Source organism: Phoenix dactylifera, chromosome 11 (assembly GCF_009389715.1).
Source record: "Phoenix dactylifera cultivar Barhee BC4 chromosome 11, palm_55x_up_171113_PBpolish2nd_filt_p, whole genome shotgun sequence".
NCBI classification, from domain to species: domain Eukaryota; kingdom Viridiplantae; phylum Streptophyta; class Magnoliopsida; order Arecales; family Arecaceae; genus Phoenix; species Phoenix dactylifera.
The window spans coordinates 23,130,500-23,158,471 of NC_052402.1; the positions used below are offsets into that span (position 1 = coordinate 23,130,500).

General features: G+C 38.4%; 1 protein-coding gene across 4 annotated transcripts in view; it reads right to left on the bottom strand.

Moving 5' to 3' along the window:
* Nucleotides 1-15,451, bottom strand: part of LOC103710197 (cyclin-A2-1-like) — a 29,442-nt gene extending 13,991 nt beyond the window's left edge. Inside the window, exons 1-7 of one of the 4 annotated variants that reach the window (XM_039131908.1) lie at nt 15,207-15,451; nt 13,096-13,181; nt 12,433-12,797; nt 12,002-12,305; nt 11,538-11,650; nt 11,076-11,168; nt 1,269-1,402 (exon numbers count right to left, since the gene is read on the bottom strand). In XM_039131908.1, the coding sequence (XP_038987836.1) occupies nt 1,269-1,402; nt 11,076-11,168; nt 11,538-11,650; nt 12,002-12,305; nt 12,433-12,738 (950 nt within the window). In that variant the 5' untranslated portion in view covers nt 12,739-12,797; nt 13,096-13,181; nt 15,207-15,451. Of the gene's footprint in view, nt 1-1,268; nt 1,403-11,075; nt 11,169-11,537; nt 11,651-12,001; nt 12,324-12,432; nt 12,798-13,095; nt 13,182-15,206 lie in introns of all 4 variants that reach the window. The other 3 variants (XM_039131906.1, XM_039131909.1, XM_039131907.1) reach the window with 3 other exon arrangements.
* Nucleotides 15,452-27,972: the final 12,521 nt, after the last annotated feature.

The following is a 27,972-nucleotide window of genomic DNA, read 5'->3' on the forward strand; positions in this document are numbered from 1 at the left end:
TAGATCATGCTTTCTAGGAATCATATGATATTAAGTAAACTGTGTAGAAGAACAAAGTTTTTAATCGATAAAATACCAAAACCCAACCTCATATAGGAATACTTCGCAACAAAAGTCTGTATGATCCACATGGAAATTACTACCTAGAGGTTAGACCTGCTTTCTGTTACCAGTCAAACTCTGCTGCGGTTAGGGGTGCAAATGGGTCGGGTCGGATCGGGTCCTAGATGACCCCGATCCGACCCGGTTTTTTGATCGGATCCTAATTTTGGACCCAGACCCGACCCGGTTGAAGATCGGGTCGGGTCGGGTCGGGTCCGAGTTGGGTCCGGGTCGGGTCCGGGTCCGAGTCGGGTCGGGTTCGGGTCCGAATCGGGTCCAATTTTTTTATATTTTTGGGAAAGAATTTGGGCAAATCTAATTTGGTCATATCATAATTATGAGGTGCTGGGTGACCCATGACTTGAAAGACTTGCAATTGATCTCCAGTCAGAACAGATGACCCCGACTTACTAACTAAGTCGGTCTACAAGCCAAATTTCATATCACACTATTTTTTGTCCATACAACTGATTGGACGGAACTTGGTGTCTCCCAGCTCCCCTCTCACGAGGATAAAAAAAATCCCAGACCTTCTTCCAAAATCCAATTCCTTTGCAGAAAATTGGCACATGACCCATATTCAGTTCGGTGCTCCCTCACTTCCTCCCTGTAAAAGTTAAAAAAAACAGAAACCAAAAAACCGAAGGAAAAAAAAAAAAGCCAGCTACCAAGACACCAGAGGTATCAACAGTGTAATAGACCAAGAGAGGATCCTGACGGACCAATAGTGCCATGACCCACATAAAAAAAAGAAAAAAAAAACTCTTTTGCTTTTTCCCCCTCTCTCTTTCTCTCTTCGAGTCCATTCGGGTCGGGTCGGGTCCGTTCGATAAACCCAGACCCGACCCAGAAAATGATTCGGGTCCAATTTTAGGACCCGACCCGGACCCGCGGGTCCTAAAATTCGGGGTCGGGTCGGGTCTACGCGGGTCGGGCCAGGTCGGGTCTCGGATCAACCCGACCCATTTGCAGCCTTAGCTGCGGTGACATTGCAGAGAAACAAATCAGACACTTTCACAGGAATAAATGGCAGAGAGGGTACCCATTCCCAAGGAAAATGCTTTTACTGTTCATACACTAGAAAATCACCAACTATATTTTTTAGCTGTAAATACTGTATATAATTTGTTGAATTACTGAGAAATGAAGAAAAAGGGGAAACTTACGAGGCAATCAGCATGCATGTAATGCCAAGTAGTTGCAGCCTTTGTCGTTCAATATAGTTGTGAGATAGAAAACAGTCAATAATATAAACTGTAAGGTAAAGCGTATCTGGAACAAGTCTATATTCCTCAGAAACCTGAAAAGGAAATGAAGGGAAAAACATAATGAAGCATGTACTGTCAAACCAATATTAGCTTTTACTGTAAGAAAAAAGCAAACTAAGCATCCAGCACGACAACCTACCTATTCTAATCCATAAAAACACATTATGGATCTAATAAAGTTGCCAATCAAAATTAAGGCTCTAATAAGGATGTATTTGTTCTTTTATCTTCAGCATAATTAGAAAGCAAATACAAGGACACTTCGAACATGTGTTTTCCATTACTAACAAAAACAAGTCCTATTATGGTGGACATTTCTACATTTAAGCTTTTTGACCAAAGTATTGACCAGAAAGATTTTTTCCAAAAAAAAAGCCAATGAAATATAGTCTGCATGTACTAGATGCACCACAATGATACTTGTTTCTTTTCCATTTCTTTAAAATAATTTAAATTCATTTTCCCAAAGCCAGGCCTCCCATAATGGCATCCAAGCATACATCCTTTCAATCAAAGATCACTCTACTTCATCTCTAGACTGTTGTCAAACTATGTACGCAATCTTTTCATTAGAGTTTTTTGAACTAGTTTGAAGCCTCTGTTGGAAAGATGCCAATGCCTTTTAACCTAAAGCTAATATCAGTAAAATATTCTACAAAATAGACTTCATTAAAAAAAAAAATAAACTTCAAGTCCATGTAAGAAGCTCATTGATGATTCCCATGGCCATGTATGATAGTCATTTAGTAGCCGAAATCTGACATTTGCATATAATTTTTCAGGCACCAGCATGTATTGCTTGTTTGCACAATTTCGTCAAACCTCACCCATCTGTAATTCTCCTTACACTAGACTTCACCTAAGAAATGGCACCACTTACATGAAATAACATCACATTTTTTTACTTACCAATAGTGGATCCTAGCTTGATTTATGTAGATTGATGCAGCTAAAGCAATATCGGAGTATCAGATCTCTCTAGCTTGCCTTAGAGTTAGTCCAGAAACTAATAGAAAAAGTTTATGTTCCAGTCTGTCTCCTTCAATCAAAGTCCCGACATCTCATCAGTTGCATGTTCAGCTTACTGCTACATTTCTGCATTACGGCCGGTAAGCAAAACCAAGGACAATAATAGACCAACTCAGAGGATTAAAATCCTGAATAGGTTGACCATGCACAGATGTACTGCTTACATGAACCCATAGAAGCAACATTGTTAGAACTAAACTGGGCATGAAAGTGGAAAGGGTGCCTCATCCACACTTAATCAGCAAAGTTTTATCTGATTGGACATGGTCATGTTTTTTTTCCATTAAATATCATGGTGTTATATTGTTGATATCAGTGTTTGTTGTGCCGGTACCGGGCTCGGGACCAATTGTCCGGCGGCACGAGTCGGTACAAGCCCACATCGGGTTGGGCCAGGCCTGTACCGACACAGTAGGAGAGGCAGGGGAGAGGGAGAATAGGAGAGAGAAAAAAAGAGGGAAGGGGGAGGCCGAAGGAGATCGACGGAGAACCAGCGGAGGGCCAGAGTGTCAATGCTAGCTGTCACACGACAGGCTAGCATCTTTGCTGTATGCTGAAAACTAGGGATCTGATTTACAGCTAGCATCTTTGTTGTATGCTGAAAACTAGGGATCTGATTTACAGCTAGCATCTTCATTGTATGCTGAAAACGAGGAATCTGATTTAGCACATTCATCGTATGTTGTAAATAGGGTTGAAATGTATTTTCGTTTTCCACTCTTAGGCTAGATATGCATTTATTAGATGCTTGGATTGAGGAGATTCTATAGCTGTAATTAAGCCTTGTATTCTATATAACTGAAAAAGACTCAAAGGGGAAGCAGATTTTTCCAGCAAAGTCTCTTTCTTGTCATGGTATCAGAGCTAGTAATTAAACTTCGTGATTACTTTGCTCTCTCTGTCTTGTAAGCTACAGATTTGGTTCTATCATTGTTTCGAGCACCAGAGGTACGTTTTTCTCTTGGCTAAGGATTCTGAGTTGATCTGAGGTTTTCAGTTTTTGTTGGGATATTTTGATTTGGTTATTCTGGCTGTTGTGGGCTGCTAGGCTTTGATATATTTATCATTTGTTTAAGTGGGAAGATTTGTTGTAGCAACCATGTCTTTTGAAAAATCTGAGTCTTCTTGCACTCGTTTTACGGGGAAGAATTACTTTGCTTGCGAATTTCAATTTCAAACATATGTCAAAAGGAAAGAGCTATGGGGACATCTTGATGGATCTAATTCTAGACCAAAAGATGTTATGAAAGGGGCTGAGTGGGAAGTGAAGGATGCACGTATTAGGAGTTGGATCTTGGGTTTTGTAGAACCTAATATTCTTTTTAATCTTAGACCCTATAAAACATCCAAAGAAATGTGGGATTATTTGAAACGTGTGTACAACCAGGATAATGATGCTAGAAGATTTCAATTAGAATTTGAAATTGCAAGGAAGCTTGTTTGTGCAAGAATACAATTCTGGTTTTGTTAATTTGTGGACCGAATACTCTGACATTGTGTATGCTAAGGTTCCTGCGGAGTTAATGTCTGCTATCCAAGCAGTCCATGAAACTAGCAAGAGAGATCAGTTTCTGATGAAATTACGTCCAAGTTTTGAAACTGTTCAGTCTAATTTGATGAGTCGATCTCCAACACCATCTTTGGATACTTGTTTGGGTGAACTTATGAGAGAAGAGCAGTGTTCCCTTACACAAACAGCTATAGAACAACAGCAGACTTCCATAGATTCTCCTAATATTGCCTATGCAGCAAATGGGAAACACAGAGGTCAGGACATGAGGAATGTTAAATGCTATAGCTGCAACGAATTTGGTAACATTGCAACTCATTGTCCGAAGAAGTTTTGCAATTACTGCAAAGCAAAGGGGCACATCATTACAACATGTCCAACTCGGCCACAAAACAGAAATCAAAAAGCTTTTCAAGCTACAGTCAAGACTGCAGGTGCTGATTCCATGAATTCTGAGTCCACCATGGCATATCAAGCTGCTCCCAAAACCTCAGATCATAACACTGCCATGACTTTACAACCTTCTTCATCTACAGCTGCTATCTCAGACTCTGTAACACCCTAAAATGGTTCAGCATATGATGTTTTCTGCCTTTTCAGCACTTAGACTTTCAGGTAACAGCTTCTTCAAACTTTTGGCTCTTTGATTCTGCAGCCTCAAATCATATGACCTACTCCTCCAAGAGCCTTTCTAATGTCAAGAAATATAATGGTAATATAAAAATCCATACTGCAAATGGGGACTCCTTACCTATTACAGCCATTGGTGATGTCTTCTCCTCTCTGAAAGATGTTTTTCTATCTCCTGGTTTGACTAGTAACCTAATCTCTATTGGGCAATTGGTTGAGAATAATTGTGATGTCCACTTTTCTGGAACTGGTTGTATTGTGCAGGATCAGGTGTCGGGGACGATGATCGCAAAGGGGCCTAAATGAGGGCGACTCTTTCCTTTACACATTCCAGCTGTTGTTCGTGGTTCCAAATTGTTCTCTTTTGTTTGTATTTCTGCCAAAAACAAGAGTCAAATGTGGCATAATCATTTAGGCCATCCAAACTCAAAGATCTTGCTTCATGTACTAAATTCTGGTTTACTTAAAACTCAGTGTTCCTCTAAAGATGTCGAGTTTGATTGTTCCAGCTATAGATTAGGCACGACCAAAGTGCTGCCTTTTCCTACTCATAGTACTCTCTCTGCAAACTGTTTTGATCTCATTCATAGTAATGTTTGGGGAATTGCACCTATTGTTTCTCATGCTCAATCCAAATACTTTGTGACCTTCATTGACGACCACAGTAGGTTTATATGGATCTATTTTCTCTGATCCAAATCTGAAGTCATTAATGTGTTTAAGAGGTTTTTGGCATTCATTGAAAACCAATTTTCCACCTGCATCAAGATCTTAAGATAAGATTCAGGTGGGAAATACATGTCTCATGAATTCCAGAAACTTCTACAACAAAAAGGAATTATATCTCAAAGGTCATGCCCATCCACTCCACAACAAAATGGGATTGCTGAAAGAAAGAATTGCCATCCGTTTGACATGGTTCGAACTTTGCTGTTTGAGTCATCAATTTCTGCATTGAGTGTTTCCGTAAATCGAGCTCATCTTCCGAAAAGCAGATCGGCAGGTGACACAGACCTATCAACGAAGGCGGTGGTCGGACAGCAACAAAGCAGCAACATACGAAGCAGAAGGAGGTTGAAATCAACTCAATCAATGAGAAAAAAAAAATGACCAAAGTGAAATGTTACAAGAAGATCTACCACTTGCCTTTTAGCTAGCAGGCTTAGAGAAAGGGGTGACTTCATTTTCCCTTTCGGGTAGCGCGAGTGAAAATGCCAGCTTCAGAACAAGGGACCTGACCCCGACGAGACGGGGGAATTCACCAGAGAACCCATCACCTCTGAGCAGCCTATTGAAATTACCAGGCTACCAGAGGGCAAGCTGGCCTATATATTTATGTATCTACTTATTGTCTTTTTGCCTCTGCTCTATTTTTGGTTTCATCGCTTGTTGTTTCGTATGGTTCAATAATACCGCTTATCCTAGTGAGTTTTACGGACCCACCGGGCCAGAAGCTTCTCAAGCTCAAGCATGTACCTTTCTAGTTAGAGACCAACGTCTTGGAGCTAACGTGGGATCCGCCAGTGGCCTGCGGCCTCGTCCCCCTCGGGGGGAGTTGTTTGTTCCGAAGTTTCTCCGATCGGAGTTGTTGGCTCGGGTGGGAAAGCAAAAGAAGCAAGAGAGCCTTTTTCCGGGACTCTGAATCACTCGCGCTCGATCCACCTCGTTTGGAGTAAAAAAAGGGACCCTAAAAACCAATTCGGATGGAAGGAGCCAACATGTATGGCTTGCCGCAGATAAGGTTTATCCTGACCAGAAAGAGCGTCATTGAGAATTTCTTCTATTCTCGACCGACCCATTGGCCTTTGCTATCGCATTTTCTCTCTTTCGCGCTGTCTTCGTTTCGTTCGGCTTGGAAAGCCTCACTTCACTTCTTTTTTGAAGCGTGGATTTCCTCAAACATTCCTGGAAAAAAAAATTCTATCACTTCCATCCAGGTTTTGGGTTGAAGCTCTTAGTATTGCAGTTTACTTAATTAATCGTGTTCCTGCTTCTAAATTGCAGTATGAGTCACAATATTATCGTCTGTACCATTCTCATCCCAAGTATTCTGATCTCCACACTTTTGGGTGTGTTTGTTTTGTCCACTTACCTCCACATGAACGCGCTAAACTTTCAGCTCAATCTGTTAGGTGTGCTTTTCTTGGATATGCTCCTCGTCAAAAGGGTTTTCTATGTTATGATCCTTTTGCTAAGAGGATACATGTCTCAAGAAATGCCATCTTCTTTGAGAATCAAAATTTTTTCATGTCTACCATTGAATTTTCATCCTCACCTTCAGTATCATTCTTGCCAGACTTTTCTAATGACAGTCCTCAATCTTTACCATCTTCTAAAACAAGATTTAAACCAGGTTTTGTGTATGAAAGGCATGCTCATCATGATAGCCCTCAGCAAGAACCTATTCCAACACTTGAACCAGAATCTACACCTGATCTGCAGCCACTTCGCAAGTCAACTCGCCAAACTCGGCTTCCTGATCGGTATGGATACTCAGCTACATCTTTAGTTGCTACATTGTCCACTATTCTTGTGCCTTCTTATTCTACCCAGGCCATGAAACATGAGTGAGGGCAGCAAGCAATACAAGAGGAACTAGATGCTCTTCAACTGAACCAGACATGGGACATAGTCCCCTGCCCACGTGGTCTCACGCCCATTGGCTGCAAGTATGTTTATTCTGTTAAGCTTAAATCTGCCGGCTCCTTGGACCGTCATAAGGCAAGACTTGTGGCTCTTGGAAACAACCAAGAATACGATATTGACTATGATGAGACGTTTGCTCCTGTAGCCAAGATGACTACAACACGCACAACTCTTGCTATTGCTGCTTCATAAGGTTGGTCTCTCCATCAAATGGACGTTAAAAATGCATTCCTTCACGGCGATCTCAAAGAAGAAATCTACATGCGCCTTCCTCCTGGCATGGCAAGCTCTTCTAGCAATGCTGTTTGTTGCCTAAAGAGGTCTCTATATGGGTTAAAACAAGCATCGCGGGCTTGGTTTGAAAAATTCAGGCAAACTAATCTAAGACTTTCCTCTGTGCAAAGCCAGTACGATACTTCTATGTTTCTACACAAGACTTCCACCAGTATTGTTATCCTTCTTGTTTATGTAGATGATATCATCATCACTGGCACTGATTCATCTTTGATTACTTAGCTTCAAGAGTCTCTTCATGCTAATTTTCATATGAAGGATCTTGGTCCCCTCACTTATTTTCTTGGATTAGAGGTGCACACATCTACTAAAGGTCTTTTTCTAAACCAACAAAGGTATACACTAAAGACCTCATTGCCTTAGCTGGTTTAGAAAATTCTGCTCCTGCTAATACACCTTCGGAGCTGAATGTTAAATACAGAAGACATGAAGGTGACCCTTTCTCTGATCCCACCTTGTATCGCAAGCTTGTTGGCAGCCTTGTCTACTTAACCGTCACTCAGTCGGATATCTCTTATGCAGTACATCAAGTCAGTCAGTTTATGTCTTCTCCTCGACATCTTCATATGACTGCTGTCCGTCGAATAATAAGATACCTTCTAGGCTCTCCTACGCGTGGATTATTTTTTCCTACTAGATCTGATCTCGCACTTACTGCCTACAGTGATGCAGATTGGGCTGGATGCCCTGACACATGTAGGTCTACAACAGGGTGGTGTATGTATCTTGGCAATGCTTTGATCTCCTGGAAGTGCAAGAAACAAGAAAGGGTTTCTAAATCATCTACTGAAGCAGAATAGCGAGCCATGTCATCTACATGCTCTGAAGTTATTTGGTTATGTGGGCTCCTTGCTGAACTTGAATTTGCTCCATCTATTCCAACTCCTCTACATGCAGACAACACAAGTGCCATACAAATTGCAGCGAATCTAGTTTATCATGAGCGCACTAAACATATAGAAGTTGATTGTCATTCTATACATGAAGCTTTTGATAGGCAACTCATTTCTTTGCCACATGTCTCCGCTAATTTACAAGTGGCTGACATCTTCACCAAAGCCTTGCCTAGGCAACAACATGAGTTCTTGGTCAGCAAATTGCTGTTGGTACCTGTACCAGCATCAATTTGAGGGGGGTGTCAATGCTAGCTGTCACACAACAGGCTAGTATCTTTGTTGTATACTGAAAACTAGGGATCTAATTTACAGCTAGCATCTTTGTTGTATGCTGAAAACTAGGGATCTGATTTACAGCTAGCATCTTCGTTGTATGCTGAAAAGAGGAATCTGATTTAGCACATTCATTGTATGTTGTAAATAAGGTTGAAATGTATTTTCGTTTTCCATTCTTAGGCTAGATCTGTATTTATTAGATGCTTAGATTGTGGAGATTCTATAGCTGTAATTAAGCCTTGTATTCTATATAATTGGAAAAGACTCAAAGGGGAAGCAGATTTTTCCAGCAAAGTCTCTTTCTTGTCACGGAGAGCCGTCAGGTAAAGGAGGCGGAGGCCGGAGAGCTGCCACGGAGGAGGCGAAGGAGGAGCTCCGCCTCCGATCCCCTGTTTCGTTCGAAACAGGGGCCCAAAGCGGGAGTTTCTCTTCCGCGGCTCCCCGGCCTCCACCTCCTCCGCACGGTGGCTCGTCAGCCTCTGCCGGCTGGCTCCACCTTCCTCTCTCTTCCTTCCTCTCCCTCTCCCTCTCCCTCCCTCTTTTTCTCTTTTTTCTTCTCCTCCCCCACCGTCGCCGGTCTCGTTTTCACCACCGGTATGGCTTGGGACGCCCCAAACCGGACGGTTAGGAGCAGTTCTACTAGCCATGGTTGACATCTAATATCCAAGCATTGATTAAAACACATGCACTATGTATTTCACATCATCGGGTTCTTAGCCTCAAAGCTGATTATCCTATTACAACGTTTGCATTTCTAGCATTGGGGGTGGTAATTTACTCTGCCCCACAGGGACCCGACCCGATCCGACCTTAATGAAGTGGGTTTTACCCTACCCGTTTAAAGTCGGTGGCAGAGGCGGGTCTTCATTCTAAATCGCATAGTAGATTCAGGGAAAATGCGGATAATGGCAAAGCCCGCCCCAAACCTGACCCAATTATATAAGCCTTGATAATTATGATGATTGTGATGATAATGGAGAAAAAAGTGTGGTAATCAATCATGAGAAAGATTAATCATGTGAAAAGGTACAAAATACATTTTTAGTTGTTTGTTTTTTTTTATTTGATTGCTTTTCTTAGTTTAAGGGATATTTGACTTCCTAAAAAACAATATTTCTATTTGTTGACTCTATCATTGTTGAACATTTGGTTTGTTATGTTCTATGTCTTTGATTTTTATTTTGTCTGATGTTATGTGCAGTATAGAGATTTACGTTTCAATTCATTTTTTATTTGTTTGATTTGTTTGCAAAAAAAAAAAAAAATTGCAACTTTACCCACCTCGACCCACCCTATCTAACTCTACCTGCCCTACCAAGCCTCAAGATAAATACAATGTGGTGCATGTACATGAATTGCAAGGTATGAGTAGATACTAGCCTACCCACCCTATTGCCATCCCTGTCGAGCATTCAGCATGGTTATATGGTCAACCATATAGCTACACTATAATCCAGCTAGAAACAAATTTAAGTAGGGTCTCAAGTTTAAAAATGAAAATTCCTCAAGATTTGAATGAGTCAGAGTTAACAATGACCTTGATTCTGGTAGAACCAGATTCAGAAAGTCCAGTCTTAGTTTCAAATAGTTGATCACAAATAGTTGTATATTTATAGTATCCTTTATTTAGCTTGGCTTAAAGTTTAGTTAATAAATAACTCATTCTTCAAAAATAACAATTATAAAATGAAGTGGAAGACAGAGCTTTTATTGTTTATGCATTATGAATATTAGAATTTCCAACCTTAACTCTTGTGCATGCTTGACCTTTTGGTTAGGTCTCCTGAATGTCTTTTAGTTCTTAAAATCATGTCTTAACCATTTATTAAAGAAACTCAGCGTTGGATCCTATATTGCAATTTACTTGCCAATTCATTTTGGAAGTAACCCAAAATCCAGAACGAATATTCGTTCAAAAAAATATTTCATGTCATCCGAAGCTATGAGATTTTACTCCCACCATAATTTAGAAAAAGGTAGATATTTTTTAGTAATTTTGATGCAACATCAAAAGTAATGTTTTCCAATCTTGATTTGAAGTATAAAAAGAAGGTAGGTGATCTGTGGTTTGCTAAAATTTCGTATTGCAGCATTCCATCAACAATTTAATTTGGCAATTTCCAATACTGAAAATTTCCACAGCAAATGTCTCTCCTTTGTCAGTTGTTTGGATAAAGAATACGATTATATACCAAATGCTTAACTTAAAAGTAGTAGCATACTACCAAAATACAGTCTTCACATCTCCAACTCATTCTAATAAATTTTAGCAAAGAAAACTAATTCAAGATTTGCGATTTTTTTTAAATGATGCCTTCGGTGATCATGCCCACCTTGCAATCTCAAGGATCTATAACAAAGAACAAGCATCTTTAGCAGAAAATGCATATAAAGATTTAAGGAAAATAAAGAAAATTAACAAACCTCCACAAGCCAATCAATTAAAATGCCCCGCATGTTTTGTGTGATATCTCGCTGCATTGTTTCCATGAAATTGGAGAAAGGCCTTCGAATAAGCTAAAGAAATAAAAATTTAAGGTCAAGCAACAAGCAGTATATCAAGTAAATAAAGAATTGCATAATAGCAATGTATTGATCGAAAAGATGAGGAAGAAACCAACAAAAGAAAACAGATTTTGTGCTAGACAAAAAATTTCCCAAATACAGTTACATATATCAACAACATAGGGATTGTCCACACCAAATTTGACATGTAAAATAGCAGCAAATGAGAAAGAAAAAGGAAAAGAAAAGAAAAGAAAGGATAACTTTGATGGAGATCTAAAATCGGTTAAATTGTAGAAAAACAACAACCCAGAGAGAGAGAGAGAGAATAAAAAAGATTCAGATGCATCGATATTTACAAATAATGTCTGTTAAGGATACCTCTGCAGCACGTAAATTGGTATATATGTCCTCAGCATAAATGTTACACATCTGAGGAATTCCATGGTCAGCATCAATATCTACAATATCTTTCCCGGTGAAGCCTCCTGCATCTGGATCATCACAAAGCTTATATTTAATCACTATAGAATTGAAATTTCTAAGACCCTCTTCATAAATTTCCTGGTATGAATTGGCAGTAGTAGATAAATGAACTGCTTAAATTATTAAATACATGAGCTAAGATTTATATGAACCAAGTAAACATGCCTTTTCCATCAATATATGCCTGATTTCATTGGTTATTCACCTAAAGTTTGATGGTGAGCCTTTTGCTTGGATCGCCATTGTTTAGTTTGTCATTGCTACTGGCGATCCAGTGCTCAAAGTAGTCTCTAGAGACAACCATAATTCACAAGGACGATTGTATCAAGTTAAAATAGAAACAGAAAAATGATACGAACCATTCTTTGAATGATTGATGATTTCAGTTCCTTCTCTGAAGTTATGTTCCTTGAAGAAAGTTGTATCACATGTGCTCTCACTATCCCTGAGACACTCCATATCTTGTAGGGCTAAAAGGCATTCATCCACTTTTGCTGAAACAGTTGCTTCTTTTGATTCCAATATTCCTACCTCTGGTATCTCTTCAGCCACCTTATTTTTCACAAAATCATGAAGTATCGCAGTTTCAACAGACGTGGCTGTGGCTAACTTAGAATTCTTCTGGTCAGACCATCGCTTGGCTTTAGAGCCACCCAGTTTAACCTGAGGGGAGGTCTTAGACTGAATCATCAAAAGAAGAAAGTGTAATTTCCCGAGTAGTAAAAGACAATTTTAAAAAAAAAAAATTGAAACAAAAAATTCCATAATCTAAAGAGAGAAGGTCAATAACCTGCACGTTTGCTGCAGGAATGCAGTGCCTATATGAATTATCAGCACATACATTGCTGACATCCTTAAGTACTGCTCTCTTTTTGTGCTGAAAACCTGCACTAAGAGAAGCAGTTTGACTGTTCTCATCTGTAGGCGCCCTCTTTGATTTTCCTTGTTGTGTTTGCATCTTCTCTCGCTTCGCAAGTGATGGTAACAAAGGGAGCACGCCCCCACCCCCATTTGCACGGATGGCAGCAGCTCGAGCTCGTGTGATTCGAACAGTAGGCACTCTATAACCAGCAGTTATGGAATTTTCCTTCCTCATGGCCAACTAGGACTTAAAGAATAAGATGCACCACTCTCACAAGGAACCGTTCATGGCACCTGCCCATTCGAACCAAACTTGAGTAATTACAAAAGAAAAATGAAAAAAATGATGAAACAAAGGCAGGAAGGAATTTAAAAAAAAAAAAAAAAAGATCCAGTGTGACTGGGTACACTGATCTACTTGTGAAGCCTCATGTTTTAACCAGAAAATTTCCAAGAGGTGTGCTTAATAAAATATCCAATAGTTGGCCATTATAAACAGTGGTTCCTCCCATCTAACCATAGCAGACGGCTAAACCCCTCTCTAAGGTTTTAGCTAACGAACATAAACAGATGAGAAAGTTGAAAACATTACCACATGAAGAAGGGAAGAATTGTTTATAGGAAAACACCAATTCAAGGCAGTCATGCGAGCACCCCTATGGCATCATGTTCCTCCAACTAACCAAAAAATAGACTATCCATTATGCTTCAGTCAAGTTACATTAAAAACAAATTATTACAGTATTGCTATGGCAAAATTTGGCTACACAATGTGGACATATTCATCAAAGTCATTTGCTTAGGTTATCATTAATGTTAAAGCTCATAAACATCATGCAAAAAGCAGCCTATCTTTTTTCATGGCTAACTTTTAATTTTTCAACTTAAATCAATTAAGTTTAAAACTAGAAGTATGGCAGCGTGTGTCGGTCTGATCGGGCTCACTCTTGGGTCACATTTGCCATGTCTTAACCATAATTAGTTTGCTGGGCAAACAATTTATTACTTAAAGGTATCATCACATAATTAACAGAGAATAGTTTAATGGAAATTCTCAGCAAAATAAACTGCTTATCTGTAAGCAAAGATTTTAAAAAATGATGATTCAAATTAGTTTTTCTGCAAGAAAAGGTAAAACCTGTGTGCATCACTTAAATTTTTCTATGCACAATTTGTAAGAGAAAGCATCTTATAGTGGCCCTCTTCACATAATCCAGGAAGTGGCAGACATGCATAGACAAAAGGCCAAAGATTTTCAAACCTGTAAAATGTTAAAACTTAAAATAGTAACAATGCAACAACATGTTTGATGGACACTAATCCATGGCGTGTTCTTGACATCTGCACATCTTTTATGCTTCAAGCAGAGCTCAGTTTCTCATGGGAAAGTGATGTTCTAATAACACATTCCAATTTTGTTTTTACACTGTATCAGTATACCAATTCAAAAGCATAACACTTGAAATTCTTCATATTAAGCCATCTAGACTAATTGGCAAGCCAGTACCTAGAAAATATAGATTTCCCAAGTCCACAAGTTCTATAAAACAATAGGACCAATAAATAATGAGTAGTTTCTGATTTTTGAATGTATGTACTTTATTTGGGCAGAAAAGGTCCCTTTTCTGGAGAAAAGAAAAAGCAAAATCAGTGAAAATGCCTCAAAGCTTATATGCTTCCATCGTCCAGTGATGATTATGTGCCACACCTCAGTCTACTTCACATTCATGCTGAATTAACTCAAGTCATATGTTTACTTAAAAGAACTATTGCACTTCTCAAGATCATAAGCTTATATTAACATTAAAAAATGTTTGGTAGCTCAGACTTTCTTCCTGCTTATAGTATTTCTGAAGTTTAACTTTGATAGCAGTACATTTTTACACAGGCACACAACTTGCATTTTGGTTTACATTCTGCCTGAGATCGGCTTCTCAATGAGACCTTTATTGTCAGACATGTCCAAGATAATTACGTTACAAGAAAAATAAATAATAAATAATAATGCGAAGGGTCTCCCATCACACTGCAGTAACCCAAGTTCTCCCCTTTTTTTTTCAGACCTTTCGCTAGCCAAAGTTATCACCAACCCTAGTAGCACACATAGCTAAATCCGCCAAAAAGGTTTTCTTCCTCACTATCACCCATATAAAACGATCTCAGCATCAAGAATAAATAATTCACCAAAATGTAAAATACTACAAAAAAAAACAGTTCCACATCAACGAAATTAATGAGAAGAAAAACAAACAAGTGAAAGATTTCTTTAAAAAGAAAAAGACCAAAATTATAGAGCCAATTCTCAACCCCAAAACCCATGAATCAATAAATTGATTTCTTTGGCTAAAGGAAATATCTAACAAGGCTGACTTCTAAACCGTCAGCACCTCAAGAAGCTGCACATCTACCTCCTAACGCAACCGATCTGCTTAAAAACTTTCTTGAAAATTTAAAAAAAATACGGAAAATATTTTTTTAAAAAAAATCATTTATAAACCGGTAGATCCGCAAATAAATCCTCCAAATCTTGCCCGATCAACCCGCCCACAAACCCGGGATCCATGGTCGACGATTCCAATATCACAAACCCTAGAATAGACATCGAAATAAAAAGTAAAAGAATTCAACGCAATCAACCAACAAAAACACAAGAAATCGGTGAACAAAAGAACGACCTCAGTTCCAAAAACGAAATGCCCATACCTCGATCCAGATAAACTCCCACCGATCTCTCCTTCTCTTCGAGCGGAAGAGAGAGAGAGAGAGAGAGAGAGCAAGGAGACGGCTTCGGAGTTCACAATATTCCGCCTCCCTCTGCGGCGTTTATATTTACTTAAAAGACCGAGCGAAATAGAGAGAGAAGGGTCGCTTTTTTTTCCCTGTTTTTTCTTTTGGCTCTGCGAAGTGGAGAGGAGAGCGAGGCTCCCCTCTCCGTCCACTGGTTTTGCCGCCGGATCTCGGTTTGGATTTCGATTTGGGTCCCAAAAAAGGTCACGGTTTTTAATTTATTTACCACGTGACCCGTAGGGCTGCATGTGCGACCCGCGCATGCGACTGTCTAAGGTGGCAGAATTTGTCGTAATTTTTACCCGGTATTGTGCATCTCAGCCGTCCGTTTGCAGGGACATGCGACGGCGTCGGGATTCAAAAATCTGACGCGTCGAAGGAGAGGGGCGAGATGGTCTTGACTTGCGATTTGGACGGCGATGATTGTGTGTCGCATAGAAATGGTTGTGAGAGTCGTCCGAGCGAGAGGATACTTGGTCACGTGGACGCCGGGGACCATACCACCTGGTTGGGTTGTTACGTGTTAGTCTCCTACACCAGGGAAGTTATATAGGCGTATGTTTGTGAAATGTGAGCGCTCTCATTGGTATACTTAGTGCCGCAGAATTTGTTGCTTATGGGTGCTAGATTTTCAACACCTCGATTTCAGAAGCTCAATTGAGGGTAGCATAGGCCGGTCTGGGCCATGCTCAACGCGTGCTGCGGGTTAGAGCAGTCATTCGACTACAGTGATCAACTAGATTCAATAGGACATCAGTAACGTGGATGAGTGTCATCCCTTGCTTCAAGACATCCGGAAAATAGTTAGTGATGGCGTGGCTTTTCAGGCAAAGCACGGTTATAGTGAGGCTAACGGGCCATAGATTGGGTGGCCTCATATATGGCCGATTATTTCGGAAAGCTCTGTGAGTTGGAAAGAGGAAGTTGTCGATTTGCTAATTTTTTGATCTTTTTGGATGTATTCGTATTAGAACTGTATCGATCATCCGTTTAGAAAAAAAAATCTAATAAAAAAAGAATTTGTATAGGGAAAGGGAAAGGAAAGGCACAGGAAGGTGCAGTTTTGGGACGTAGGAATTAGAAGTGGGCATTGGGCCGGACCGCCCATGGCCCGGCACGGCCCAGCACGAAGCGGGGCTAGGCACGGCCCATAAAAGGGGGGTGGGCTGGGTTTAGAATTCCTGGCCCGCGGGCCAAGCCCGGCACGGCCCATAAGGGCCTGGGCTGGCACGATTCGTGGGCCAAGCACGGCACGGCCCGCGAGCGAGCCCGGCACGGCCCATACGGGCCTAGGCTGGCCCGATTCGTGGGCCAAGCCCGGCACGGCCCGCGAGCCAGTCCAGCACGGCCCGTAAGGGCCTCAACCGAGCTTGGGCCGGGCCAGGCACGGCTCGTCTCCCTTAAAATAAATGAGAATAATTTTTTTTAAAATAAATTAATAAATATTGGGAACTAAGGATTTATTAATACAAAGCCACCTTAATGGTGGGGGTTTTGGCATAGACCCCTACCAGTTTATTAATTTAAATCAAAATGGTACATGAAGGGAGGTTTGGACCTTGGTCTGACCTCCAGAATATAATAAGAAAGGAGAAAAAATAGAGATGACTCACTTTAACAATTAAAAAAATAAAAATGTACAATTATAAAAAATTAAGAAATAAAAATAAATGATCAAAATCTTACTAATCATCAGTATTCACTATTCAGTAGTGTTTGTATCATCATCATCAGAGGATGTTGTATCATGTCCATCTTTATCTTGAATTCTCGCCTCAGCATCCAACCAATCTTTGAAGCAGAGAAGCATCTCAACCGTTTCGCCAGTCATCCTACTTCTCTTTTCGTCAAGAACACGCCGACCTGCACTAAAAGTGGATTCCGATGCTACTGTGGACATCGGCACAGCTAAAATATCGCGTGCAATTGCAGACATAACAGGATATTGATTTTTAACACTCTTTCACCAAGATAATACATCTAGACTCTCTATTTGATTTTCATCATATACAGACTGAAGATCGTTTCGTAAATAAAATTCTAGTTCACTACTTAAAGATGAAGAAGATAAAGATGAACTTGAAGCATGTGTGTGTTTTCTCTGTGCAATGAATGAAAAAATAGATGACGAACGAGAACTACTAGAAGAAGAAATAGAGCTTTGTACGGAGAATCTAGATCCACGAATTTTTTCATCATATATAGCATAAATATCATAAAGAAGTTGTTTTACCTCAATTTTAGCAGGTTCAGGATCTTGAATCATATTTTCACAATATGCATCAAGTAAAATTAGTGCGCCATTCAATTTTACTCTTGGATCAAATACAGCAGCTAAGTTATGCATAGGACATATCTTGTCCCAATACTCATTCCATTTAGATTCCATTTGTTCAATAATAGGCATTAAAACATCATCATATCTATGTTCGGCAAATTTTTGACTAATCATATATGCTTGTTGTAACAATGAACATTAAGTTGGATAATAAATACCAGAAAAAACATTAGTAGCATTATAAAAACTAAGCAAAAAATCTTCCAAATTTTTTTCTTTATTCCAATCAATTTCAGTCAATGTAAAGCCTAATCCACGATCATTAATATATGCACTTAATAAGTTTTTATATAGGTATACATCATGTATCATGCTATATGTTGAGTTCCAACGAGTAATTACATCAAGTTTAATTTTTTTAAAACGTTTACCATTATTTATACATAGTTCCTTAAATTCTTGAAGTCTTGATCTTAAAGCATGAATAAAAGAAACTGCATTTCTAATTTTTGAAATCACATCTTGAATCATGTCTATGCCAGCTTGAACAGAAAGATTTAAGATATGACATGCACATCTAATATGCAATAAATTTTCATTTAACATGGGATGCAATGAGTCCTTTAATAATGTAACAGCAGAATTATTATTAGATGTATTATCAAAAGTAATAGACATAATTTTATCATTAATATTATATGAACAAGCAGTTTGATAAATAGCATTTGAAATTTGTTGCCCAGAATGTGGAAAATCAAAAGCACGAAAAGCAAGAATACATTTATTTAATTGCCAATCATTATCAATATAATGAGCAGTAATAGCAATAAAATAATTACTACCTACAGATGCTGACCAAATATCAGAAGTTAATGAAACTTTTACATTTAAAGTAGAGAGTGTTTCAATTAAACTTTGTCTCATTGCTAAAAAGTTAGTCATAGCTACTCTTCTAAATGTACGCCTACTAGTTCTTTTGTAAGCAAGTTGTAGGTTTAATTGAACATATTCTTCAAAATTAAAAGATTCACAAAAACTAAAAGGTAATTCATCCTTAACTATCCATTTTACAAGTGTTTTTCTTTGATTTTCATGATTATATGCAAAATTACCTACAAGTGATCCCCCTTGTATATTAAGGGTACTTTGAGCACGAGAATCATGCATCCTATGACTCTCTTGATATCTTTTTAAATGGCATTTTTCCCCACTACTACTACAACTATAAAGTTTGGCACATTTTTTACATTTTGCTTTCCAGACTCCATCAACCATAATTCTATCAAATTTATTCCATACAGCACTAGTCCTCTTACGAAAAAAGGTTTGATCTTTACTCAGTTCACTAGTTCTAGAGGAACTAGGAACATGGGGTTGGGGATTAGTTTCTTCTTCCTCAGAAACAGGAGGAATGCCAAAATGACTTTCTCAAAAGATGACATATCTAAATTGGTGAATGCAAAAAATAAAAACTAACCACAAGGAGGAATTGAGTAGAGGACCAGAAGCAGAGGTAGAGCCGAGATTTGTGAGCTTCCTCTTGTGCTCTCAACAAGAACCTCCTTCTCTTCTTAACAAGAACCTCCTCTTGTGTAGCACTTGAACACTTGCTAAATGCAAACTAAAAATTAAATTACTAGAAGAGCACTTGCTAATTATTGCTAGAAGAGAGAAATAGTAGTAGTAGAGAAGGCGAGAAGAGTTGGTTTGGTGTGGTGAGAATGAGGGAGGAAAGGGGTATTTATAGGACTCCAAATATTTTTTTCCCAAAATACCCCTCAAATTAGCCATTTTATGATTGTTGGGAGGGGTATTTTGGGTAAAAACCAAAAAAAGCCGTTATTGCAACGGATCTTTTTTTTCCCAGACGGGCCGTGCCAGGCACGGCCCGTAACGGAAAATTTTTTTTTTGCCATACGGGCCGTGCCAGGCACGGCTCGTCTCGTGCGAGGGCCCGGCACGGCCCGCCACCCCACGGGCCTAGGGCCGGGCCGGGCTAAACTTTTAGGCTAAGCGGGCCGTGCCTGGCCCGGCCCGTTTAGTAACTGGCCGGGCCAGGCACGACCCGTTTAGCCTGTGGCCCGACGGCCCCGGCACGGCCCGATGCCCATGTCTAGTAGGAATTGGAATTTCATGGCAACCTCCACTATTTGTCATCGTTCAATCTTTGAATGGCTATGATCACATCAACCAACATAAACAAATTGATTTGAATGTCGCACGCATGGGAGACAGTTATTTGTATTAAAAGAAGGACGTCTCTGAAATGAAATCTAAGAAAATTTTGCAAGATAATCACGACCATTATGTGGTGGTTAGAGTAATGAATTTTTTTATTAATTTCTTTCTTTGATTGCACTATCTTTCAGGGTTAAACATGAAGGTCACGTACCCCAAAGGAAGTAATTACTATATAGCTACAACCCATAGCATGATACTGAATCGAACGGGCGACATCTGAATGAAAAATTCATATTTATATGTCTTCTAGCAAGCAAGCCCAAAGGAAAGCAAGCTTCTATTGTCTACCCGCATTAAACATTCTTTAGTGGAAAGGGGGCCCAGTGGGGGTGCTACACAGGTGGGGTTAATTCTCCTCTCCACCCCCCTCCTTTTGGTCTAGCAAAAAAAAAGCAAGCTTCTCTGAATACCTGGCATACCTCAAAATTGCAATAGAGGATCGACTTGCCGGCCAACGGGGACTTGCGATATTTATTTAAGTATTTTTTTTACATAAATATTCTTCTAAATATCGAATTTTGCATAACATATTTCTTAAATTGATATTTGTATATATATACCCTCATAAAATACTTATTTTTGCTATTCTAACGCCGTTAGAAAATTAATGGTTTCAAATTAAAATGACTAAAATACCTTTACTGGGTAGATGTGCACAAAAAAAACATTTATAATGCGATAGAGAACAAAAAAGTAATTTCAAAATTTTATTTTATTGTTAATTAAAATAAATATGGTTTTTATTAATTGTGTTAGAAGAACAGTTATATTAGAGGCATTTATGCAAAAATAGTGTTTTATGAAAGTACAGAAATAAATATAAATTTTAATAGAATATTCACACAAATTTGAATTTTTAGAAAAGTATTAATGCAAAAAATTCTTTATTTAATCATGACAACAAAAGCCCCTTCAAGGATAATATTGCAATAATGTAATCTGAATTTACTACAATATATAATTTTGCTTCTTAGGTAGTATTTGGTGATCCAAATAAGATAGTTATGGCGATCTGAGATCACTAGTGATTATCTTGGGGTAATCTAATCTTTGACGATTTAAAATGACTGCATTTAGTATGCTATGATGCGAGGGGACCACACTAGGTTGGGTTGTTACATGTTAGTCTTCCACACCGATGAGGGGCTATGTAGGAATTTGTTTATAAGTGTTTTAGTGGGATACTTGGTAGAGATGAAGGATTTGTGGAGACCTGGGAATCATCTATTGGAGAAGGAAAGGCATAGGAAGATTTTTGCACAATATATTTGCATACATATATTGGCTATAGACATACTGAATTAATTAATCATATAATAAGTGCACCCAAAAAATAGATTCGATAGCAACAACAGATTTGGCCGAGAGATATCCACTTACTACAAGTTTGAAAATATAATTGGTTAGAGACAGTAACTTGGGTGAGTGGGGAATAATTGACCACTACTTATAACCGCATGAAAAGATGGAAAAGTATAAAAGGAAGTTTGTAATGAGAGCAAGGGACCTTTTCAGAAAAATGAAATCACTTTTATATTATATTCTTCTTTACTTTGCTCTAGTTTTTACGGTAGATTTACAATAAATTTAGGTAGCATTCCATAATTTCAGAAGTTCTCGAAGGTTCAGGTAACCAAACTTGATCCTATATTCTTCAAATTCCAGCAACAGGCCGGTGGCATTTGTTTGATATCCTAGTCTCGATCGGAAACTAAGGAAAACAAGTTTTTGGCATGCTTGGAAGGACCTTATATGGATTGTCACCGAAGAAGAAGACCAATGCTCAACCTTCTATCATGTTCCATCTAAGAATCCTGTTGAAGAATCGTATGCTATAGAGAAGCAACAGATTTCTAGGTTGAACAAGTGGAAATTTCCTCACCCTCACGGCAACTTGGTGTCATTAGTGGTGGAACCCAAAAAGGCATGTTTCCCCAAAGGAATACTGGCTAACATGAAAGCCAACTTCCAGTTACAGGATCATTCCAATGGATGTTGGGGTAGAAATGTGATACTATCGCATAGTTCAAAAATCTTTTAGTCAAAAGTCAGAAGGATCTTTTGGAAGTATTGATGAGTCAATCTGCTATGGTTCTAAGATTGTTAGTAAGTCAATAGGAGAGTTCTTCTATGCAAATGTCCAAGTAGATTGACAGGTTGATTGCAGTTTTGGCCTATCGGAATCGGTCTTCACAGGCATCTTGCAATGCATCCCTGAACTTGAAGATCTTTGAAAGCAATCCCTAGTTTACGTGTTGATCACCTATCCAAGATTCAGTATGAACATACAAGAATTTTAGAACCTAGTAACCTATTGCAATAAGTGGCTCCAGTGATAAGTTTGGTGCCTTCCACGAAACCAACTGTCGACATTGAGGGGCACTTGGGGTATCCATCAGTCAATAGTGTGTTGCCTCAAAGGATGCACCTACCTAGTTCCATGTTTGTTCCTCAAACATTGAAAAGGAATTTTAATCAAACTAATACCAACCCTTATGTGACACATTGGAATCCTTTGTTTCAACCATAATTAGGTGCCCACTTGCATTAAAAGAATAAAAATGTCTCTATAATGAAGTCTAAGAAAATAGTGCAAATAATCACAAGCTTTATGGGGGGCGAAGTAATAATTTTTTAATAGTTTCTTTTGCTGATTTTTTTATTAGTTGCTTCTTAGGTGGTGTTTAATGACCCAAATGGGGTAGCTAGTGCAATCTTAGATTACTAGTGATTCTCATCCTATAAAAATATGATCCTTGATGATCTAAGATTACCATATTTGGTATGCAATGTTTTAGTGATTAAAGAATATTATATCTAAAATATTGATGTGATAAAAAGCCCTAGTGACATTCACATATATTTGTGTTAGAAATATTATAAATAGGTTTTCTTTACCAACAAGTCCATATTTGGTCTTTCTGTAAAAAATGATGTTTGCAGATTTCATGAATTTAAATCAAAATTTTGGAAAAAGAGTAGGGGGGAGTGAGAGAGAGGAGAGCAGAGGAAACCGTGAATAGGAGATGAATGTGAGAATATATGGGAACTATTAATTCCCTTTCTATCTAAAATTAACAAATAAGTGGAATATGCAAATTACATATGTTTGGTACATGTTAAACTTTTGCATAAATGCCCAACTAGATGTACTTCAGGGTTCTTTGCTTGGGAGACTTTACTAAAAATGGATTTACAAAAGTCCAAAATGAGCGATTTTTTTGAAATACATTTTTACCTTCCACCAAATTAGTTTTGTAAATGAAGTTGGTACATCATAAAAATCTAAAAATAAGATTTTCAAACAAATGAACATCATTTAGGAAGCCACATATAACCTTTTTCCCGAAAACCTTATGTAGTAAATGAGGCCAATCTAATAATTTAGTTTTTATATAGAAATTATTTATTATTTATTTATTTATTTATGATAACCCTTAATAGAGGAATGAACTTTTTCTGCACTAACAGCACATTTAAATACATTTATGAATCATTTGAGACCTAATTTGATAAAATATTTTTTTTCATTTGCATTGCATTTCATCTGTTTGCTTTCTAAAAGAAAATTGCAAGGATGTCCAAGTGAGGCCAACATAACAATTTTGTTAATGCACAAAGGAGTTCCTTTATGGATCATTTAAGACAACTTAATTTATGTGCATTGTATATAGCTTTTTTTTCGAGTAAATTACAAAAATTCTCCTAAAATTTATATTTATTACACTTACATGTAATAGTTTATAAAATCTACATTTATATCCAGTTAAATTAATGGCATGAATAAACCTATCTACCTTATATGAAAAATCAAAATTGTCTTGCGAGATAGATGCTATATTTTTTTATGTCTTTAGGTGGTGGTTATGTTGCTTAAGGTTACACTGTTTTTTATTCTTCTTCTTTTAAAAATAATAAGAATGTCCAAGTGAGCCCAATATATTATAAGGAACTTTGAGATTACCTCAACCTCTTTATGCTAAGCAATAGATGGAAAGAACACCAAAAAGAGCTAAAGCAGGCCCATAGAAGGACATACAAAGAATACAAGCTTATATAAGGCAAAGAGAGAGTAAAAGATGCATGAAATATGCAAGGTAGAAATATGCCCAAAGTCCATGATTCAAAAGCTGATAAGGGTAGTGGAGAACGTTGACATCCCACCGCCCAAGAAACTTCAAAGAAAAGAGGGAAAATAGGAGCAAGTGAAAACATCCAAAATGAAGTTTCTCCTTGCCGATTTGCTTCCTCTCCTGGCCTTGGACCTTCATCATGCCTCTCGAGGAATTGATCATTAAGATGTCTCACTCACCTCTTGGAGCACCAAGGCTAGATTACAAACTAGCCTTCTAATCTATGATGAGGAAAATTAAAAATATTGATGAGAAACTTGTAGCTTCAGTTGTTGTCATCTATGCATTAAAAAAAGCCATGATTGCAATGCACCATCTGGGCAACTTTTTGAATGGAAATTCTAAGTTATGAAAATATTAATCAACTATTAAACTCCTCATTTATAAGGTTTTTTCTCCTGATAATAGAGATGCAAGCATAACTAAGTAAGTTGAAGTAATAAAAGAATTCCTTATTTTTCTGGAAGATGGCGTGGGGGTGTTTGCCCACCAGAGGCTTCCTAGCTCGGTGAGGGATGTGTGCTTCCCCAGATTGTGTGGATTGCCCAAGGGAGGAGGAGACTATTTTTCATGTCCTGATCGGGTGCCCGAGAGCTGCTCATATCTGGGGGATCATCACGAGCCCCCTCGACCCTCAATGACGGTGGATATCTCCCGAGGACTTTCTGCTCTTCTTGAAGATCTCCTTGTGGAGTTCGGGTTGGGGGGAGTCAAGTGTCAGAGTTGCTTATCTAGCATATCACTGTTGGCTAGATAGGAATGCCCTGATCTTCAAGAACATCAGAATGCAGCCGAGACATGTGGTGGACATGGCTCTTCTCCAAGTGGCGGAGGTCCTCCACTCTACCACACCACCATCCTTTGGGTTAGCCCGAAAAATCTGCCCCCCCCCCCCCCCCCTTCGCACTTGCAGTGCCTAGGACTGTGTTGGTCTCATGGGAGCTCCTACTCTCTGGTTTTTTCAAGGTGAACTTTGATGAGAGTGTTGGTGAGGAGGTGACTTAGGAGGTGCGGATTTTATCATCAGAGACCATGATGCTAGGCTGGTAGCGGCCGAGGGTTGGCGGCTCTACGACATGTCCGTTCCTTGTGTCGAGCTTAAAGCTTCATGGGAGGGTATTACCTACGTGAAGCGGAGGCTGGGGGCGGATCGCATCCTCCTTGAGGAAGATTCAGCCACGGTGATCGAGTGGATCCGGGGTTGGAGTCGTGGCGCTGGTTCTAAACCGCTGCTCCAGGACATCCACAGGCTCTTAGATGAGTATGGTTCATCACAGGTTTCACACATCTACAGGGAGGCAAACAATGCAGCTGATTGGGTGGCTTCCTTCGCGGCCCACCATTCTGGGAGCTTTACTTGGGTAGACCCTGTGTCGGTGTCTTTTCCCTTGTATTGTCTTATCCTTTTTGATTCTGTTGGCTACCCTCATTCTCGTCAGGTGTGAGCCATCATTGTACCAAAAAAAAAAGCAATAAAATAATTATTTATGTCGAATATGTGAAAAAACACTACCAAGGTTCAAAAAAACTTCTTTTAATGATAGATGGATGTAACCACCAGGCTACAATCGTATTCACTCAGCTATTCTTCCAATTATTAATAGCTAATCAAGTTGTTAAGAAATTATTTGATGATTTGTAAATTCCACAAATTAATTACCAGTTCTTCGCCATTACTCATAGGCCATGTGTTATCGATACAAAATGTTGTTGGAGATAGCTTCGTTGATTGTTTATCTGCTTTTCAATGCACTCATGTGCTTGTCTTCTCTTGTCATATTTCTAAACATTGTATCATGCACATTTCCTTCTTTTAACTTGCAAAGCAATTGTAACTCATCTAAGTTTTTTCTCAAACTTTTGCACTAATTTTACAAATACATTTGAAATGTTTTTTTATTTGAATTTGGTTGTGTTCAAATTAATTAATCTCTATCATTGCCGTTATCGAAAACAAGGATCTCAAATGACGAGCTATGCCACCAATTACACTTGAACTACATTATGGGATTCTTCAACAAATCTTTCTGCCCCCCGCCCCCCCCCCCCCCCCAAAAAAAAAAAAGACCCCAGGAGGGTGAGCAATGTGCAACCCTCTCCTCCGGCCAGAGTTCACCTAAGCAAAGTGAACCGGTCCGGTCCAAGTGGATTGGCCGGCTTGCTACAAGTTGTGTTGGGATACACAATCACAAGCCAAGTTTGACCTAGTCCATCGTCAACCCATTATGTCCCATTGCATGCTATCAGTGGCTGAACTTTGAAAATGGAGAAGTCCACCCTTTGCATATGAGCAACCCAACACAATCCAAGCCAATGGATTGTTCCCCCAATTATATCTATTCTTGATTTTATTAGGGAAAACTATGTTGTTATATGAGTTATTTTATGCTTAAGCTAGAATTCACCACATGCAAATCACATAAGACATACAACCTCGCAAGCAAAGAGAAGCTTCATGCACTGCTCAAAGTTTGCTTTTAATACAATATATATGTAGAATTTAAAATTATCTTAAAATAATCTTTTGCTAGGCTACACCCTATAATTACACCACAGCTAAAGTAATGTAACAATCTAAGCATACATGTCTATATGACATGGGAGTTGGATCAGGTTGGTCTAAAGAGCTCCCATCCCAAGCTTGTCCCAATTTTAAGATGGGTCGTATTTTTTAGTCCCAAACCCAATTCAAACCTGGTAACCAAGCATATTGGATGTTAGCTCATTTAGCTGATCTAGTGGTTCATGGCTGGCTCAGTCCAGTATACTGTATACACCCTCACATGAGGAGTAGAGGTTTTAAGGACATATTGTTGAAGAAAGGGCAGTGTTAAAGGATGGAGATGGTAAACATTGTTGATATCAATGAGCCAGGTCAATTTGAGGGGATTCTAGATGACTAGGGCCCATGGTTCAGTTGGAGTTCATAATATAGGTCCAATATGGGAATCAGACTTCATGGTATGCTATACGATAATAATTAGTTTTATTCCTCATTCTAAATAATAATAATAATAATAATAATAATAATAAGTTGAGAAAATTATAAAAATTTTATTGAGATTAGGAATAAATTATATTTATACCCAATAGTATGAAAAAAATCTGCGTTTACCCTCTGAGGTTTATTTCTATTCAATATTTTAATCCATAACTTAATAAAATGTGAGTCAAAACGTTAACTTTTAACATGACCCACGTGTCACATTAGAAAAATTTTTAAAAATAATTAAAATAACCTTACGTGACCTAACAACTAATTAAGGATATAAGAAAATGTATGTATTCTCCTCCTCACTCAAGAACAATTTTGACTTTTCATATGAGATAAACGGATTTACTAACGCTGTTAATTTAACTAGGTGCAAGCGTAGGTTGTACAAATTATTGAACATAAGTGTAATAAATGCAGACTTTAAGGAGGTTTTTGTAATTTACTTTAATAAGTTTTACACTTGAACCCAAGATTCATTTGAACCTAATATTTTTATTAGTTAATATTTGTATATCTAAAAGAATTGCATAGTGGAATTCCTTTTCTTTTCTCTTGATTCGGGTATTTACAACCATAACTTGTATGACTAGTTAACAATCAAGTACCATATACCCAGGTTAATTTGGCAGTTGGTAGAGATTGGGCTTCTGATTTAGTGATTCCGTGGCTTAGTCTGGGCCCAAAAGCTTGTGGCCTAAATCATGTGTGTCTTTGTAAGCATGGATTAAGCGACTCAAGTACATGCTAGATAATTAGATATTGACAACTTTGGCTAACAGAAATCATCTATTATAACATCATACAAATAATATTGAAAGACATGCATGCTATTGCTTCACAAAGTAATTTCTTTTATAATTTTTAAAATTTTAAAAAAAATGCTTTTTAGAAAACTAATGTTTGTTAATATCATCTAAAAAGTGCTTCTAAAAAACATAAAAATTAATATGCTTCCATAAAAATTAATATTTATTAATATTATTATATGCATCGGTGGGAGAGCAAGTAATAATGGGATGGCAGCATTTTGTCCTG